The sequence below is a fragment of the Gallus gallus genome, chromosome 4 (assembly GCF_016699485.2).
Source record: "Gallus gallus isolate bGalGal1 chromosome 4, bGalGal1.mat.broiler.GRCg7b, whole genome shotgun sequence".
NCBI lineage: Eukaryota > Metazoa > Chordata > Aves > Galliformes > Phasianidae > Gallus > Gallus gallus.
Genome location: NC_052535.1, coordinates 38,074,024 through 38,090,579, shown reverse-complemented (window position 1 = coordinate 38,090,579; position 16,556 = coordinate 38,074,024). Strand labels below are relative to the sequence as shown.

The following is a 16,556-nucleotide window of genomic DNA, read 5'->3' as shown; positions in this document are numbered from 1 at the left end:
TGTGAAGACTCTTTAGTTTTACATTCTCCAGACTTCTTTTCCCTTTCAGTTTACAATCACTGTTAAATTATATATATAAGTTAAGAAAAAAGCAACAAAGTCATTTTCTGTTTCAGTCTCCCCATACCATAAAACAAACGTTTTCTATTATAATCTCAGATATATACGAAAGAGAAGCGATTTTATGTTCATAGATTAACATCTACATTTAGAGAAACTCCAGCACAGAAAGAACTAGTTGGTGTTTTTCAGGCTAGGACTGTGTTATACAAAAAGAATCTTGAACTTGACCCTCTCTCTCTTGCCTTTAAAAAGGTCAGAAAGATCTCAGAGAAAACCACAACTACTTATCTTTGCTTTAGAGATAATTTATATATTTTAACTCTTAGCTACACTGTGACACAATGAGAACTACAACCCTGCTTCAGTTACTTGTAGAAAGTGTCTAGACAAGGTATTTATAGCAACATAACTTAGCCAGATTTAAAAAAAAAGTAATATTCAGGAATGAAAACATCCCAATTTAGATTTACTTATTTTTTTAACCTCGATATGCAGATTTTTTGTTTTTTAAGTTTTGGCTCACAGGTTCTCTGTGTTTTCCGAAGGCACAAAATGAATGAGTTTCTACTTATCAGAAATACTGGAGTCCTATATCTTTTATTCAGCATTTGAACGGAAAAACAAATGTATATTAATCCTAGCGCACATGATACAGCTAATCAATGTAAAAACTGAGCTGCTGGAACATGACTTAATGCTAGATAAATTATTTCTCCTGTTCTGGTTTCAGTCAGCTTGGCAATACCATGGACAAAACGTTGGAAATGGAAGCATGTAAAATAACACCTCAAAGTTTCTTGAAGGATGGGAAATGAAGAACTAATGTCACCTTTCCCCCCAAAATAAACTAATTCCTACATATCTGTAACTATTTTCATCTTTTCACAGCTATCATAGATTTCAAAAATTACAAAAACCAGGAAACATGGATAAATGAGCACCAAAATGCTATTTGCATGCATGAAAAAAAGAAAAAAGAACCTGCTCTTGAGCACTTTGACCATTTTACTCCCAATTGTGATGATCCTTTGCCTGACCTGGAAATTTCAAGGTAATTACATTTCTGTGGGTGCATGAATGGAGAATTTAATTCACTTTAGAGATGCTGCCACTTCATATATGTAAGTTAAAAATCAGAACAGAATCTGGCTGGTTAATTCCAGCATAACGTCTGTATGTCTCGGTAAGGCTCTGGTACATCAACCAATCCATTAACTTAGCTTTTACACCTTTTAATGGCTGAATAAGTACGATTTACTCTGTTTTTAGTTCTTTTAAAGGAAGTGTTCAACTAAAGCCAGAGCTAGACTGATGTCTGTAGCGCTGCTGGCTTCATTGTCTCCTCCTGGAACTGGGCCATTATGGAGTTTTTGCTTTTCCCTTACTGCCTACTGAGTTTTAGAAAGCCTTTTCTTTCAAATTTAAATGTTTTATCATCTGGCATCAAATCAAACACACAAGGCAGAAATAGAAAAAAGAAGGGTGTGAAAAGGGCAAAATGAATTTTCTGCAAGTCCATTCAGGACAGCCAATTTTTTTTTTTTTTTTAATTACTGAAATGATGCCAGGTTACAAATACAAAACGCTATTGAAAGATTTAATCTCCTAATTACCAATAGCCTCATAAATTATCAACATTTATTTCCTACACTCACCCCCACAGAACTTAGTCCTGCATAAATCTGAGTAACACAACTAACAGAGCCAGTTTCCATATTTATAATGGTTTAAAAATCAGTCAACACTTCTTACAAAAAAAAAAAAAAAGAAAATCTCCTTTATGGTGAAGGGTACAATCTGTGGCAAATTCCTTTCCAGTTTGAGATAGATAACTGTTTAGAAAAGCAATGTTTCAGGTCAAACATCATACAACATTTCTTTGGAAACATTGCTTCTGTTTCCACATGCTCACTTCTGCAATTTTTCATCCTAGTAGATTACTTAACACAATTTCAAAGAAGTTATTACTTTTCTTATAAAAAGCTGTAATATTCATAGCTGCATGTAAACGTACGTACTTCTTCCACTGTCTCAAGTCTAGCAAGTTGGGTCTAAGGATAATACAACATCCTCTTAAATGGCTGAAGTGCTTGGACTCACTAAGCACACTAGGTTTTCCACAGCAGCACAGCAAAGGAACCATTTAATTTTCCACCTAATGAAACATTTAAAAGCTGCGAAAAAATACAAGTTTGCATGGAAAGCATCAGTACATTATAAGAGAAATTCAGCTCTTCTTAGGTATGGTGTAACTCACAACCATACTGTAAAGCCTCTGTCTTTCTGTTCCTACAGATACTCATTTCAGGTTATTTCTTTTTTTCTGTTTTAGACAGATCAGTCCTGGAAAACAAGTCCGACAAAATGACTTGCTACTAAGTGGGCTATCTCCCATAAAAACACTCATTACTGAATACCAAAGCAGCTCGTCTTTCCAGTTCCTATTCCTCAGGAGGTTAGTGAATGCTAAGACTGTTACTGAGATAAATTAGTATGTTCAGTAACTCAAAATGTAATTACTGAAAGTTGCTGCATAACCCACCATCAAATGTGTCAAGCATCCATTAAATCATCTCCATTTGGCACAAAGCATTTTATGCATTTTGTATTTATTCCTTTAAGGAGGAATATATGCATTCAACATTTAGTGAGCAACAGTAATTTTTCAAATTGATTGATTTCATGTGAAATATTTATCACAGATTCACCCAGATCCAATGCACAAACCTAGACCCACTGGCTGAAACAATTCAATGTGCTTTATGGTCTGTTTTACACTACCTCTGCTACAGTTTAAGATATGACAAACACCAGTCCATTTTCTAACTCATGAAACACAGGTTAATGAAAAGAGACTGGGTTGAACTAAATGTATACTATAACTAAAGCACATGTTTCAAGAAAAAAAAAATAAATGTTCCTTTTCCTGAGATGAAGATTAGCAGAAGTAGTAATTCTACTAGTTATCCTGCTGGTTCACAACACCATTAAATATTTATAGAAATGAGTAGGCACATCTGAATATTCTCCCCATCTACCCAAACTATCATATGGAAATTACATGTACAAATCATTTTTCTCTTAACAGAGCAGAATTACTCACTCTAAATAATAAAATACAACTAACCAACACATTGTTTCTTTCTTACTTGGAGTAATGTGAACTATGTCCTATTTCCCTTGGACTTCATATCTCACATGTTGTTCCCTACTTACCTTGTATATGCTTAATATCACTGCAAAAAACAACTGTTAAACTCAAGTGATTTTTGAAAAACAGATCTTATTGACAGACTTTAGAAGTTCCGATGTTGTTTTCATAACCTATCAGTATAAAGATTTTAAAGGTGAAAAAACGTTAAATGGTTCATTTCAAAATGCCAACTCTCTCAGATGTTGACTACTTCAAATGTTTCTGCCTAGAAGTAGAAACAAAAAATTCCCCCAGATCTTGTACTGATACCCACTCCAAGTTACTAATATATAAATTACTCAGAATGTAGTATTTACTATGACTATATGCATTCATTCTTGTCATGTATTTCTACAGATAAACATATACATTATAACCATTATATCTACAGACTTACAGCAGCTGTGTTCTTCACTGCATTTCCTACAATCACTACAACTCTTCCTTTAAAGCTCTGGAGCGTGGCAGTTGCTGGGCACTGGATGAGATCGCCTTCTGCAGTAAATGCTGATGCAAATGGGACATTGATGCTGCCAGAGATGTGGCCACGGTTAAAGCTTACGAAAAACAGTTAAGGATATGTGCAAGGCAGAGAAATGTGCTGTGTGTTCATTCTACAGCTGTAGAATGAACGTGCTCTTCATCCTGGCAGATGAGATACACCAATGCTGGCCTTTTGTGTTAGCATATTTTGATAAATGTCAGTTACCACTTACATGGAGAGAAAATAATGTCTGAAACTACACAGAAAAATTGAGAGAATTAAGAGTTTGTTTCATAGGCACTACAAAAAAAGAGCTTATAAGTGAAACCATGCTCCAGACCCAATATCCAGAATATGTACAATTCAGGGAATTTACTTCAAACCAGCTCTATTCTGACCATAGAAATCAAATACCAGTGAGCAGCTGGAGCATCTCTTATAAAGGAGTTTTATGCAATAGTACTTACAATGAAAACCAAAACTAAATAGAGATGATTGGGAAATTTCCTTATAACCTCCTGTCAGCTTCTCCCAAGCCCCCTACAATTCTGACCCAAAATGAAATTCCCATAAATAGGCACTCAGATTCCCAAACAAAGACCACTATTTATATTTACCTGCAGTCCCAGCAAGACTGAAGCCATGCTGATATATACTCAATTGTCACTCTCAACAGATAATCATTCAATGAGATTTCATGGACAAATAAAGAATGTGAATGTCTCCTCAATAAAAATTAAATTGAAACACTACTGCTTAGCTTTTATTGAATTTGAAAAGACCATCATGACAATAAGGAAAACTCTCCGAATTACTTTAATAGACAGTATGTAAATGAATGGAATACTCCTCTTCCCCAGCAGTGAACAAGAATGGCTTTGAAGACATAGAAAATTGTAAACCTCTGTAAAATAATACACAATGTCAAATATCTAGTCACCCTGTATTACTTTCTGCATATAAAGCTGGTAGATTTCATTATAAAACCTAGAATCCCTTTTAATAAAGGAATTGTCTTAAATGGAGATAGGATTTAATTGAGTTAGGTTAATTTTAGCATTCGTTCCTTGTGATTTATGTAACAGTTTCAACTTCATGTTCATTATGGATACTGAGTGGGAAAAACACAGCTCTATAAAAACTTTGATAGAACAAAGTGGATCACATACCATCCATTAATACCATAAATTTGTTTCTGTTTGTTAGGGGAAACTTCTGACAGTCCTTTCACCACTCCAGGGTGCTAACCTCCTCTTTATAACTGCTCATAGTTTTATAACATTCACATACCTACTAACCGGGGTAAAAGTTCTGAAATAACAGTCATTTAGACAGAATATGAACACTTTATACCTATGGTTTCCTATATAATTCTGAATTACCGACAGTTTAATAGCTATCTATTTACTGTATGCCTTCTTCTGCAAATGACATCTAAAGTAAACCATTTGAGGGGTAATTGTATTACCAGCTAGGCTGACATTTCAAAAATGACATTCCCTACCTAATTTCAGGAAGATTCAAGTCCACTCAAGACTTAAAGGATGGGTTAAAGGAAGAAGAAAGTAGGCCTGTCTTCTGCATTGACCTAACTCTACCATAAAAATCCAAGCACACTGGGAAAATAGCCACAGTGATTACAATCTACTGCTTATGTTACAGAGGTTCTTCATCTAGCACGCCTTCTCATTCACAAAATACAGAGAGCAAGTCTGATAAAAGTTTTTAGTATGAAAAATTGCCTCATAAAACCACTTTGCAGCAGTCAAATGATTCTCAAATAATTGAAATTTTGAATCTACTCCACAAGAGCAGAATAGGATTTGTACAACAGTACAGTAAAACCTATTATCAAGCTATTAGGAAAGCTACAGAAACACTTAAGCAAGCACCTTGCCTCTGATCTTGGTTGTAATACAAATAAATCCATCCCTGTACGCAGATGATAGTACAATTATTATAGTCTAGGAATTTAGTATTACTTGCTCCCTACCTGCTTTGTCTCTGATAACTTCTAGTAAGCGGCTTAAATAATTAAAAACACAATGATGCATGCAGTAATAAAACCACTATTTAAATCAGTAGCATCAAAGCTTTTCCATACAGTAGTAATAAACTCGTATATAATTTAATTCCAGGACCTTCTCTTTGTAACTGGAACTTAAAAATTATCATCTCTTGATGGAGAAATCATCTTTTAGAACAGAGCCTCAACAAAAGCAGACCACATTTTCAACAGTTTAATTATAGGAGAAAAATAAGACAGGACTCCAGAAAACAGAGTCAAACTAGTCAGGTAAACGAATCCCTACTTAATTGGAAATCTTTACTGAGGTAGGAAATAAAGGGATGCAAAAGAAAGAAAACAACATTGTTTTGTATTTCTTCGACCAATTTGTGTAGAAGAACACAAAACAAGTTTAAGTACGGCAAACAAAATCACAAAAACTTATTTTCAGGTAGTTATCTAATTAATGTTATAATAATGTTAATCTACATACAACATATGTAATTAATTTATTTCTATTTACATATTAAAAATGATGTTTGTTTTTCCACTTCACCATACTTCGTCATAAATATTGCTAAAATATTTGAGAAAAATACTTCCCTGGATATAAAATTACATCTAAAATAGTACTTCAACAACCTACACAGTGCTGAAAAAAAATCAAGGATAATGGAGTTATCTACATTTTTTCTATCCATTTTACCTCAAATGTTTAGCATCAATTCACCATTAAAGGGAAATAATGTGATCAAGTGAAACACCTTAACACTAACTATACTTTTAAAAAAAACTATGGAAGCAAACAACTCTTGGCTATATATTACCTTGCTTAGAATTCACTCTTTTCTCATACACGTGAAGTCAGTAATTAGAATTAGACCAGATAGAGGAAGATATTTTTGACGTTACTGAGAGCCTGCTGAATCTCTGTAACTGGAGATCTTTAAGAACAACCCAGACATAAATAACAGGAATGGAATGGTCCTGCTTTTTTTGGAAGCAGAAGATGGACTCAATTCCTGATTTTTTTTTTAATTGAATACTGTCTGCTCCTTGCAAACATCACATAGAAAACTGGCCTACAAAAGTAAGTGACACTCCGCAGGCAAAGATTATATATTTGAAAAAACAAAACAAAAGAAAGAGTAAGGTCAGACAGAGTAGCAACTCTGATACAAATGCAGCTTCAAGATACCTTTAAGTCTTTTCTGATTATAAGCAAACTAGATACCTTATGTTAAGGCAGTTGGACTGCATTACCTGATGGTATGAGAAGGCACTCCATAGGAACTGATGTTTCCACGGAGGGTTTGGCACAGCACGCGAGCTACTGACAGTTCTCCATTTCCCTTACACTTATCTGGGAAGTTACTACAAAGTGGTTTCATTACAATCACAGTTTCAAGTGTGAAAGTTAGAATACATTTTTGATTTCCACTACAAACCAGGACTCTCTACGATAAAAGAACAACAACAAAATGCCTTCAGTTCTTTCACTGTACCAGACACATTCTTTTTTTCTTTTTTTTTTTTTTTTAACTGTTCTGTTATCACATTCCTGCAAACAAAGAGAAGATAATTGATACAAGCATGATTTGGCAAGGTTAACACTTGGATTTGAAGGATACTCTTCACTGTTACGGATGTCCACCACCAGCAACTTTGGCTTGCTAGACTTTGTTTTCTTTATAGGTGTTTTGGAATGACTTGGTCCTGTCAATTCACAAAGATCAATCAGATCTTCTGCTGAAATCCGTGGTGACACCTCTGCCTTCAGGTCATCCAACTTGATAGAATCCCTAGACTTCAAAAAGAAAAAAAAAAGAAAAAAGTAAAAAAAAAAGTAATGTAAAGATGATAGAGTTAAAGACACAGCATTCTTTGCGACTTCTACTTATTTGACAAACTCCAAGTATGACAACTCGGTTAGATGGAAATCAATCTTCCCCTTCCTAAGTCATTACAACTAACTGTTAATTAATTAGCTGTTGAAAGCACCTATTTTTGAAAAATTTCATACATTGTGTAATTAAATATACATCAGCATGCACAATGATGTTAAATAGTTAATGAACACTGATTTATGACCTTCTGCACCTAGATTTTATTTTCTGCTAGCACTAGCCTCAATATGAAAAATCACAGGTAAATTTTAGAGCACTTTAAGTGATTATGCTTTAATTCAGCAGTTAGAGAGTTAACAGGTTGGTTATACATAGAAAAAACCACCACAGAACTCAACTTACTCCAAGTTATATACATCAACACTTACTGAGCTTAGTCATCTTACAACAAGACGGGTTTGTCTTGTGCAACCCTTAAAAGTTCCTATTGTGCAGGAGGTCAAACAGAGGCAAAAGTTGTTTATGACTAAGCCTTCAGCTGTTTCTAGTGAATTCTTCTGTCTTCACAGGAACAAACAGAATAGCTAGGAATTGTTACAGGGAGCCTCTTCTGAAAGACCTTCAGACTGTGTTGATATCTTATTCTTGTGGAAGAAGACATTAATAAAAAGGACAATCATTTCATCATGAATCATAGAATGGCATGGGTTGAAAAGGACCACAATGATTGTCTAGTTTCAACTCCCCTGCTATGTGCAGGGTTGCCAACCACCAGAGCAGGCTGCCCGGAGCTACATCCAGCCTGGCCTTGAATGCCTCCAGGGATGGGGCCATCCACAACCCTCTGGGCAACCTGTTCCAATGCATCACCACCCTCTGAGTGAAAAACTTCCTCCTAATATCTAACCTAAACCTCCCCTGTCTCAGTTTAAAACCATTCCCCCTTGTCTTTTCATCGTCAACCCATGTAAACAGGCATACCCCCTCCTGCTTACATGGCTCCCTTCAAGTACTGGAAGGCCACAATGAGGTCCTCCTTGGAGCCTTCTCCTCTCCAACCTAAACAAGTCTAGTTCCCCCAGCCTCTCCTCACAGCTCCAGCCCTCTGATCATCTTAGTGGCCCTCCTCTGGACCCGCTCCAAGAGCTCTTTCCTGTACTGGGGGCCCCAGGCCTGGACACAGTACTTCAGATGGGGCCTCACAAAAGCCGAGTAGAGGGGGACAATCACCTCCTATTCCCTGCTGGCCACCCCTTTTTTTAATGCAGCCCAGAACAGTTGGCGTTCCAGGCTGCAAGCACACACTGCTGACTCACATCCAGCTTCTCGTCCATCAGGACCCCCAGGTCCTTCTCCACAGGGCTGCTCGCAAGGCAATCTTCCCCCAGTTTGTATAAATACCTGGGATTGCCCCGACCCAAGTGTAGCACCCTGCACTTGGCCTTATGGAACCTCATTAGGTTTTCACAAGTCCACTTCTCCAGCCCATCCAGGTCCCTCTGGATAGCTTCCCTTTCTTCCAATACACCGCTCAGCTTGGTGTCATCTGCAAACTTGCTGAGAGTGCACTTGATACCATTGTCTGTATCACTGATGCAGATGCTGAGGAGCACCAGTCCCAAGACAGACCCCTGAGGGACACCACTTGTGACCGGCCTCTACCCTGACTCAGACCCATTGATCACAACCCTTTGGCTGCATCCAGTCAACCAATTCCTAATCCATCGAACAGTCCATCCTTCAAATCTACACCTCTCCAATTTAGAGAGAAGGATGTGGTGAGGGACCATGTCAAACGGTTTGGAAGTTCTGCTTGCATGCTCCATGGCTGTTCAGAACACAAGCACAAACACACACAGACTACATAAAGTCAAGAAATAAAAAAAGAGCAGCCTCAAATAGAACATCAAAGTGTATTACTTTTGAGAATGAGTTTATTCAGCACATTCAAAATTTTAAGAGAAAAATTCTCATTCTAGGAGTACCATAACTTGGACTCCAATTCCCCAAAAGGAGTCCAAGCAAAGGAGATAGATCAAAATGGAGGAGAAGGAATAAAGCCAAACACTTCTGACAAACTTCAGACTTGTCAAACAAATTCAGCAGCCCATATCTTGGAAAGCTGCATCACCAGGGGGTTTGGAATTGGATGATCTCCAATGGTCCCTTCCAACCTTTAGCAACCTTTAGCAATTCTGTGATGACTCTAAAAATGCAACCGCTTCCTACTTTTATTTATACAATTATTATTCTGCATAAGAGATGAATACCTCAGGGAAGAATAAGTTAACAAAGAAAGCATGAATTTTACAGCAGAAAACACACTGGTCAAAATTAAACGACACTAATATATAAATCATTCTTCCTTTATCTATGAAGTACGAAACAACAAGAAGTATTCCACAGGTAGACGCTATCTACCCATTAATTGGCTTTTAATAACCAGGACAAGCATTTTTTTCCATTAACTAGGTTGAAAACAAGGAGAAACATTTCACTGTGAATCTTACAATCACATTTGCCCTCATTTCTTTCTTTTTTTTTCCCCTTTTTCCTTCCTTCTGACCTAACATGTCCGGCTCTGCCTATACTGACAAATTTGTGATACAATATCTCTATACTAGGCTACAGTTTTGCATAAAGCCTAAGCTCATCAACGGAATTCTGGGAAATAGAATTGCCAAATTTCCCGTAACAGCATTTTATCAGATTCTTTCCTTCAAATTGCAAAGTGAAATACATGAATGCATGTATAAGATCATATTTCCTAATTACATTTAAGAATGTGACTTTCCTTGAGGTATCTGGCAACAACTGTATTTCACATCAGATATTTTCTCATAGGATTTCTCTGATGACTTGTCAGTGGGCTCAAGCTAAAAGTGGCTAACACCAATACATCAGTCCTTCTGCCAGATCCTCCTCACACCACGTCTGCATATCACCATCCTGGTAAACAGACCTGCAATTTTGCACTGGACTTGAGTTCAGACTTCAGGCTATCACAGCCCTTAACAACCCAAATCTCACAGATTATTCTGTACCTTTAGCACCTCCCCTGCTTTTCACCTGTTTGAGCTGTTGTTTTCCACACCTCAGCAATTACTCTCTTCACTTTAGGCCAGCCAATCATTTAAGAGGAGGTGCAAGAGAAGGAAGCTGACACACACAAACAGATTTTAGCATTTACTAACTTCAGTGGTGAAGATTAATTTAGACTAATCAGATAAAAAAAGCCGTTCATCAGAGAAGACTGCTTAATCACCACCATGCTATAGCAAAAATAATACTTATACTGAAGCTTAAGGTCTAGTTACCTCCCAGAAGTTTCCTGGACAATATCTTAAGTACTTTAAAAGGGAAGAAATTATTCTTCTCACCCCATTAATTTTTAAATACATCTGGGAATTGCTAAGCCATATCCATTTACTGCTCTTAATAACAAGAAACAGTCATTAAGAATTTTGATTTTTTTTTTCTTTTTAATATTAGAATCAAAGCCGCTTAAGCATTCTCAAGTTAGAAGTCAAGCTTCAGAAAGATTAAAGCACTTCAGAACACGTGACTAGTGCAATCATAACTCCGATCTATTTTTCCATTAGCAGTAATCTCTTACAGGCGTTTCATCCTTGCTATTAAATGAAGATATACATTGCTGAGAAAATAAGCAAGTATCTATAGTACTGCTGAACCTGAACTTAACAGTCCCATCTCATAAACACAGGAGCTATAAAGTAACTTGTTATCCACATGAAGGATAGCTTTATCTAAGTAGGAGCAGGGCTCCCCAGCTTTTGTCTTTGAAGTTGGCATAGTTTACTGCAACAAATTTAATACAGAAGGAACTTCAGCCTGAAAGTCAATATAATTAAAAGCTAGGGTTCAAATAAAATACTCTTTTCTTAGTCAGAGTCCTACATGAAGAAACATTCTTCATAGACAACGTCATTCCCTTCTTTTGGAATATACTGTTTTGTTTCTGAAATCAATGTATTCGTGTACAACCAGGAGTAAGAAAGAAATAACACTTTAAAACCAGCTTAGAAGAAAAGAGTTTTCTTCAGCTATCTGAAGAATTGATTAAACAAAACCAGAAAAAAAAAAAAAGAAAAAAACAGATTCACACAGCAAACACAAAAAGATGCAACTTTGAAACAAGGGTCACATCAGTTTCTATCAAACACATTTCTTATTGTGCTTAGTTTTAGTTGACGTACCAGTAACGGAAGAAAGCGTACGTATTGCTACTCCATCTAAAGACAGTATTCGAGGACACATTCCCAAAGAAGCTTTGGGGTAAATATATTCATACAGAGTAGCACTGTTCTATACAAACTAAAACATAGCAGACAGATGAAAACAGGTAGAAAGAAGAGGAAGAAAGAGCAAGAATCGACATTTCATGCAGATTTGTAGCTGCCTTGCCAAGTAGGCGAAGTCACTGCTACCATGTTTTAAATCAAAAGCAGTTTTGCTGACAGACAATGCCAAACTTCAGGAACTATTTGAAAAGGCGATCAATCAAGGTCAAGCAAGAACACTCTGGATTTTAGCCATCTAACCATCATCTATAACAATTTCATGACTGAAAACACTCACATCCAGTGTCTGTACTTAGTATTTCCCATACAATTGTTTTGCTTTTCATCCTTGATAAATGAGTAGATGAAGGCATTACTTAATCCCTAAAATCATTGTCCTTTGTACATTTATTTTTGCTGGTTGTTTTTTTTTTGTTTGTTTGTTTGCTTTTAAACAGACAGAATGACAGTTCTGATAGTGAGAAGTATTTTACTCCTGTACCCACACACAAAGAATGATGCATAAATCCACTGCTACTGACACAGAGAAGCCTACACAGGCAAAAGAGTAATCTAATAATAATAAACAAACAAGGTACATGTATGCTGTCTCAAGCTCTCACCCCCACAAACAACATTTTTATGACCACTATTAAAATGGAGTCAAAGAATAAGGTCTCAAAGTTGTTTTTTTTGTTTGTTTGTTTTTAAATTTTCAGCCTGGACTACTTACAAGGAAGGAACATATAAACTTCCATCTGCTAGGAAAAGTTTACTAAAGTTTTTCATACACTATAGCGCTATTGTTTTCTACACAACCTCACTAACAGACTCACTGTTATGCCTCAGACTGTCCTGCCTTGCCATCATGCTCAGCTCTGCAGATTTCCAAGTCAAGACACTGATATTCTACTTTCTCTATGCTCTCCACCTCCCTCCACTTCCCATTTGCTACATCTGCCCCCATTTCTGGGTCTGGAAGCTGTACTCGACCTCCCCCTCTCACAGAGCTCCCAGCTCCAGATCCTGCACCTTTTTATCAGAGATTAAAAAAATGCGCAGAGCTGTGCTTCCAGCAGTGTTGCTCTGCAGTTGATCCAGTCTGCAGGATTCTGCGCCACCAGAACATTTTATAGGCAGACCCTGCCCACCTTGCAGCCTGGCCTCTTTCACACCTCCTGTTCCTCCCTCAGTAGGATCAGATGCTGCAGAAAGGAGGTGAGAACAGTGGCTAGGGAAGATTAGGGAGGGAACAAACAGCAATGCTTGGCTTGTCACCATTCATAAATGTCTTCCAAATCTTATTACACAATTGTAAGCAGTCTACAAAAATTTAAGTGGGCTCTGCTTGCCTAAGTAGATAATTATCAAGGAAACCTCACTCTATCTCCCTGGAATAATATAACTGAGTGAATCAACTGAGTCAGCAGAACAGAAAGACAAAATTATTCCCTGCACACAGCCAGGCAGACATGCTGCAAGGTCTCCTTCGTTATGGTCTCTGATGTGATAAAACAGGTAAATACTTCTCACCACTGCAGGGAACCACTTTAAATTAGAGCCATAATCCAGTTGTGCCTGAGAACACCCACAAGGTACTTTAACATGACATAAAACTAGAAGCAACAAGAACGGTCTTGCATGCCTCCCTCAGTTGCTATCTGTACTTGCAATTTTCTCTTGGTAGATACCGTCTCTTTGACAAGAAATTGTAATATTCTGTGGAAAAAACAAGTTACAGACTCTAAAGAACGCCAGCTGCCAGAGATACCCTTGTCCTCTTTAAAAACAAAAGCAACAGGAATTTAGTGTCACACCTTAATGCACCCTGCAACCGGAAGAGAAATCTCTTCTCCCTCACAGTGTGATCACGTCTGGCACTTTGGGGTCTGGAAACTTTGATTAAAAAAAAATAATAATATATAAAAAAAAAAATCAATCTTTCTGGTTGCTATTATTTTCTAAACAATTATTATCAAAGGCACTGCAAAAAAAAAAAAACCTAAAAACTTATTATTATTAAAAAAAAAATGAAATAAAACTGTTACACAGGAAATGGCACCAACTATTTATGCTGGCTGCTGAAAAGACACTTCCAGTGTAGTCTTCCCGCTCAGAGAACACCAGGATCGGGGCTAAAATGTGTAAAACAACAACAAGAAAAAAAAAAAGGATACCTGCATCTTCAGACAGACAGACAGCTTGAAATTCAGGACATCTATGGCCTGAAATTTCACTTTCCTTATGAGCTCGCAAGCTGACTCCTTACTCACTTCTTGGAGGAAAATGTAAATGTTATTTTACATTACATAGTTAAGAAAACTGATAAATAAATACCAGGGAAGTTATTAGAACACTGAGGTAACTGCTTCCAAATATTCTCCATGCATGGAAGGTTAATAAAAAAAGGGGGGGGGGAAGAGTTTTAAAAACACTATTATTGAATTTCAGTGAGACAAAGCAAGCAATTCTTTCTTGTTAAAACCTAGTCCTAGGACCAGAATTTGCTCCTGCTGCACTTGTGGAAGGAGACACTCACACAAGACCAAACTTTCAAGAGTGGAGCCATACCAGACCACACAGCACAGAGATCACTCATCAATGATCAATACGGAAAATTGGCATCTGTCAGTACTGGCCAAAGAAGCACAGATAGAAACCACAGTGACACTTTAGGAACTGCCAGCAGCAGCTGAGTGGTGAGCACGGATGGGAAGGGGTAACACCTCCAGAGAAACTTTGTAAACTCTGCTTTTCCTAATAACTGACCAGAGGCTACTTCATCAGGGTATCACATGCATCTCCATCAATGTCTTTTCACAAGATACACTCCACTGGGAGTTACAGTCAAGCACCAAAGAGGAAACAGAGTTGGTAAAAGTTTGGATTTGAGCCACCAGTTGCAAACCAGTAGCTGCCATACTCCTGAATTTGCCATGCAGTGGCTTCTGCTTATGACTTTTTAAGTATATTTTCTTCAGTAACACAGCAATGCTAAAAAATAAAAATAAAGGTAAAAATGACACTCCCAATTCTTAATTAAAATGGTTATCAATTAAAATGGTTAACAAGCCTCAAATTTGATTTTAAAATAATTTTCAAACCAAAAAATGATTTAAAAAACATTGTATGATAATGACGTTAAATATAAAGACCTTGCCCACAAGATTAAAAGAAAGAACTGCCTACTTTATTTTTACAGGTATACTTAAAAAAGGCATATTTGTTAATCAGTCACAGAATCTCAATTGTGAGAGGTTGAAAAGGTCAAAGACAATCAGCTTTCAACTTCAAAGTGTGTATAATCACAAAGGTTTGTGAGGAGGAATGGGATGGGAAATCAGTGAATCCAGATCCTGAGGCTAAGGCTTGAGGAGAGCGCTCTCACTGCCCCATTTATATTCACAGCCGACAAAGTCCCAAGGAGACTCCTAAAACCAAAACTCCTGTACAAGATATGTTTACAATATCTGAATATGATCTAAATGAGCATTTACAAAATATTAAAGTCTCATCTAAATAATATTTACACTCTTATAAACATACTTGTTTAATTCCATCTCAACTACAAAAATAGAGCACATTTGTTACAATCAGCTTACATTCCATTAAAATAATTACTATTTATATTAGAATTCAAATAAACAACTACAACACTCATTAGAGACCCTAAAATTAACATTCATCATCACTAATTTCCTAAGTCAATCTATTTCTTGCTTTATCTACTCCAGTAATTGATGTAATGCCTTATTTTCTATTGGAAAAAGTCCTAGAATGTAATAAAATACATTCTTATTTTTCAAATCAAGCTGAGTAAAGAAGTGCTACAAGACTTCCTTCAGTAAATTTAATCCGCAAAACCAGCACGCTGGAAGCAGAGGTTTCCTTACGCTTACACTCCCTGCATTGGTTGATGGCTGCCTGGCTTATGAGTTTCATCACAAACAAGAAACCACTCCTTTGAAAAGCTACCAAATATACAGAAGCTTTCAAAAATTCCCGAGACTATTTTCCAGAATATGATGAGTTAATTATCATGTGCCTAGTTAAGTATTTCTTGTAGAAGATGATATTTTAACTAAGCCATTTTGAAAATCAAAAGTAAACCCAAATCCTTACTTCAGCTATTAGCAGGAAATCAGAAAAACAGAAGCAGAGGCATACTCAAATTTGTATTTTATATACATATAACATATAATAAGACACTAACTTGTATCTTGATCAGTTAACGCTTTACACTACCCGTATTAAAGACAAATTCAAAGTACCATCTTCTGTTGAGTTGGAGAGCAACAAAAGAAGGCAGCAAAAAGCTCACAGTATAAGCCTGGAACTGGCTATGGCAGACAGAAGACCCTTGAGCCTGAATGCATTTAACAGCCAACAGCACAGACCTTGCACTTGGATATTTGCTGGTCTGCACACAAAAACTGAAGTGTTGGTATACACACTACTCACTGTGCTTCTCTGATGGACATGGAATGCACACAGTGATTATTACACACAAAAGACTTAGTATAAACATAGCCTACAGATTTTATATGGACAACTATATCCTATGTGAGTACCGGAGGAAATGGTAGGCAATTGAGCTTTAGCAAAATACAGCAAATAGCGATAGCAAATAAGCCTAAATTGCCATCTGTAAGAAGTCTGG

At 36.8% G+C, this 16,556-nt stretch overlaps 1 protein-coding gene across 2 annotated transcripts in view; it reads right to left on the bottom strand.

Annotated features, from left to right (window-relative positions):
• TBCK (TBC1 domain containing kinase) overlaps nucleotides 1-16,556 on the bottom strand; it is a 94,691-nt gene that overhangs the window by 9,912 nt on the left and 68,223 nt on the right. For both annotated transcript variants that reach the window (NM_001012577.2, NM_001396974.1), the window contains exons 24-25: nucleotides 7,380-7,555; nucleotides 3,654-3,813 (exon numbers count right to left, since the gene is read on the bottom strand). In NM_001012577.2, coding sequence (NP_001012595.2) covers nucleotides 3,654-3,813; nucleotides 7,380-7,555 — 336 coding nt within the window. The remainder of the gene's footprint in view (nucleotides 1-3,653; nucleotides 3,814-7,379; nucleotides 7,556-16,556) is intronic.